Source organism: Etheostoma spectabile, chromosome 19, assembly GCF_008692095.1.
Source record: "Etheostoma spectabile isolate EspeVRDwgs_2016 chromosome 19, UIUC_Espe_1.0, whole genome shotgun sequence".
Classification (NCBI taxonomy): Eukaryota; Metazoa; Chordata; class Actinopteri; order Perciformes; family Percidae; genus Etheostoma; species Etheostoma spectabile.
The window spans coordinates 13,116,109-13,119,135 of NC_045751.1; the positions used below are offsets into that span (position 1 = coordinate 13,116,109).

Sequence of the window (3,027 nt, forward strand, 5' to 3'; positions counted from 1 at the left end):
GAGCCAGAAATCTTTCTGACTGAGAGGGGGTCAAATACTTATGTCCCTCATTAAATTTATAAAAAAATTTGACATGCAATTTTCGGGATTGTCTTGTTGTTATTCTGTCTCTAACTGTTCAAATAAATCTACCATTAAAATGATAGACTTATCATTTCTTTGTCAGTGGACAAACATACAAAATCAGCAGGGGATCAAAAACTTTTTTCCTTCACTGTATCCACCCACATGCCACTACTTGGATAGTTCAAACATACAGGTAAATAGTTGTAATTATTACATTTATGTAAGATTTAGATCTTGGATTTTGATTCTTTAGATTATTCCATGCTGTAGTTAAGCATTTTGACACATTTCCCACCTGCAGGCATGCCCTACACTTCCGGTATGGTGTCCAGGCGAGGAGTGGTGGCCACCGTGGACGCTCCTCCGGTGGCCCTACTGAAGAGAGCGGGGGCCATCCCGATGGGCGTCACCAACACCAGTGAGCTGTGTATGTGGTCAGAGTCCCACAACCATCTCCACGGCATCACAAACAACCCATACGACCTGGAGAGGATACCAGGAGGGAGTTCAGGTTAGACACTGTTGGGTTTAACTTTTAATAACTGAATGGTGTTAAAGCATCGACTTCTCTTTTAAGGGAAGGGAAACGTACATTGTTGTTGGCTTTCAGAGTTCAGAGTCAAGAAGCATCTTCTAATTGTCTCCAGGAATAGCCCTGGTGCATGATAATCATATTTCATTACACTGCAGACTCAAACACAGAGGGTTTAGCCCTGGTTCCTTAAAGGGGAACTAGGCAGTTTTTTAAAGCTTAATTTACCTTAACTGAACAGTTTCTAAAGTCATTGGAATGGCTTTTTTTTTAGTTGAATGGTGGCCGTCTCGTTGCCCCCTATCGCCGAAAAACCACCCTTGCAACTGTCAGCTGGCGAGTCGCTGGACTCAGCATCAGGAAGTAGAATGTGATATCAGGTCTCACGATGTAACAAATTGCTTCATGGCACTGCACACATACGCCCATTCAGGAACTGGCTAACAAGGTAGCGATGGAGTTTTTCACACTATCGTCATGGCTTAGCTGGCAAAAAAGAAAAAGTCGGAGAAACAAAGAAAGAGCAAACGGCAGACTGACCAAGCAACGAGTCAGCCATAAGTAATCATAGCAGCTGCCAAATATCTATTCCGAAGCTGTAGGGGGTGCTCTACAGAGAAACCTGCGAGCAAAAAAGCAAAAACAGCGAAGAAATGGCCAAAACTTCAAAGCGTCCCTTTAAAAGGGAACTGCACTATCACAATCTGTTTAAAGCTATAGTGCGAGAGTTTCTGTCTCCCCCATGAAGAATTCTAAGTAATGACAACAAAACTGTGGACGCATCCACATAATAGAAGCCTACCAACGAATCTCCTCTCTTGTTCTATGTCCTCTTTCCTCTGCCTGTCTCAGGTGGGGAAGGCAGTATACTGGGAGCAGCAGGCTCAGTCATTGGCATTGGCTCCGACATCGGCGGCAGCATCCGTATGCCCTGTTTCTTCAATGGAATATTTGGCCATAAACCCACTCCTGGTAAGACAAATTAAATGTTAACATTTATATTAAAGGTTCAGTTGGTAACTGTTTAGCTGTAAAATGAGAATGCTCGCTTAAATGTTTCTGAAAACATTTTTCTGGAAAACATTTGAGGCAAGAAATAAGCAATGCAGGTATGCCACTTAAAACAGTGAAATAGCTTGTATCGCCTATTTTTCTTTTATCATGCAACAACATTTTTAATTACATTTTAAAATAATATTGATTAAAAGGTTTAACGGTTTAGTCAGTCAAAATTCTTAATGTCAGTTAATGGTTAAACAGTTAATTATTAACACCCCTATTTGGTGGAGACCAAAACCAGAGCTAAAAAGAGAGTGCATTTGGACTAGTCTCGCTTTGCCAATCCCTCCTCCAAAGCGCGCTGGAGGAGAGTCTGGCTACTCTACATAGCATTCTGGGATGGGATAAAAACGTGCTCTGGTTTATTGGCATTTCTTTGAACCAATCACAATAGTTTTTGGCGGTGTTGCTGCAAAATAAGCTCAGAAGGAATTTGTTTTGGTGGAACGTGTATGTTTAAAGTTGTTGTAGTCATAAAACCGATAACTCAGATTGGAAAGTTAACCTGAAAATGTGCATAATATGAGCACTTTAAAAGGTGTTGATATGTCAATGTTGTGTTTACAGCTTGTTTCCACCGCCACTAAATGCCCTAAATGGTTAATGCAGGTTCAAAGAGCACATTTATATGCCAGGCTTCACCGGGATTGTGATGTGTTTCTGCAGGTGTTGTGTCCTGTGAGAACCAGTACCCTCCCAGCACTGGCAGACATAAGGAGTACATCAGTAGTGGTCCCATGTGCCGCTACGCCCAGGACCTGCTGCCCATGCTCAAGATCATGGCGGGACCCAAAGCTCACATGTAAGAGCTTAGATACATTTTTAGGTTTAGGTTTCTATAAATAGTTCTCTTTGCTTGTACATTATGCAGTTATTATGTTAACAGACTTGGTATGAGAAGCTTACTTGCGGGCAGCCGGTAGAACATGTCCTTTTAAGAGTAGATGTAGTAATATTTCAATCAACTTGTTGAGATGTCGCAATCTTCAGGTGGCACACACACATCTATATCCCTACAGTTACCATAAAGCTGCCTGCTCCCATCTATTTGGTAAAGTATCCTTCACAAAAATGTTACTAAAGGATCAAAAGATGAAGTCTTGCTGTTTGAAATCAGCAGATAAAAAGATAACAAGTTTAGCAGTGTATGTAGTCATTTTAGGAGATCTGAAACAGCTGTCAACAACATGATGATCTGTCAACAAGAGCAGCGATGTACTGTGACAGACAAAGTTAGTGGGAAAAAAATCTTTCTAAAGCAAACCGGTCCATAATTCTGTCTTAAAGCAACACTAGAGAACTTTTTGTACCTTTTAAAATAGTTGCAATGTTTCCAAAATTGTTTCAGTGGTTCATCAACTCGTAACAGG

The 3,027-nt window shown here is 41.1% G+C and overlaps 1 protein-coding gene across 1 annotated transcript in view; it reads left to right on the forward strand.

The window, feature by feature from the left end:
- faah2b (fatty acid amide hydrolase 2b) overlaps positions 1-3,027 on the forward strand; it is an 11,447-nt gene that overhangs the window by 3,612 nt on the left and 4,808 nt on the right. Inside the window, exons 4-6 of the mRNA XM_032544111.1 lie at positions 368-577; positions 1,451-1,570; positions 2,324-2,459. Of these exons, the coding sequence (XP_032400002.1) occupies positions 368-577; positions 1,451-1,570; positions 2,324-2,459 (466 nt within the window). The remainder of the gene's footprint in view (positions 1-367; positions 578-1,450; positions 1,571-2,323; positions 2,460-3,027) is intronic.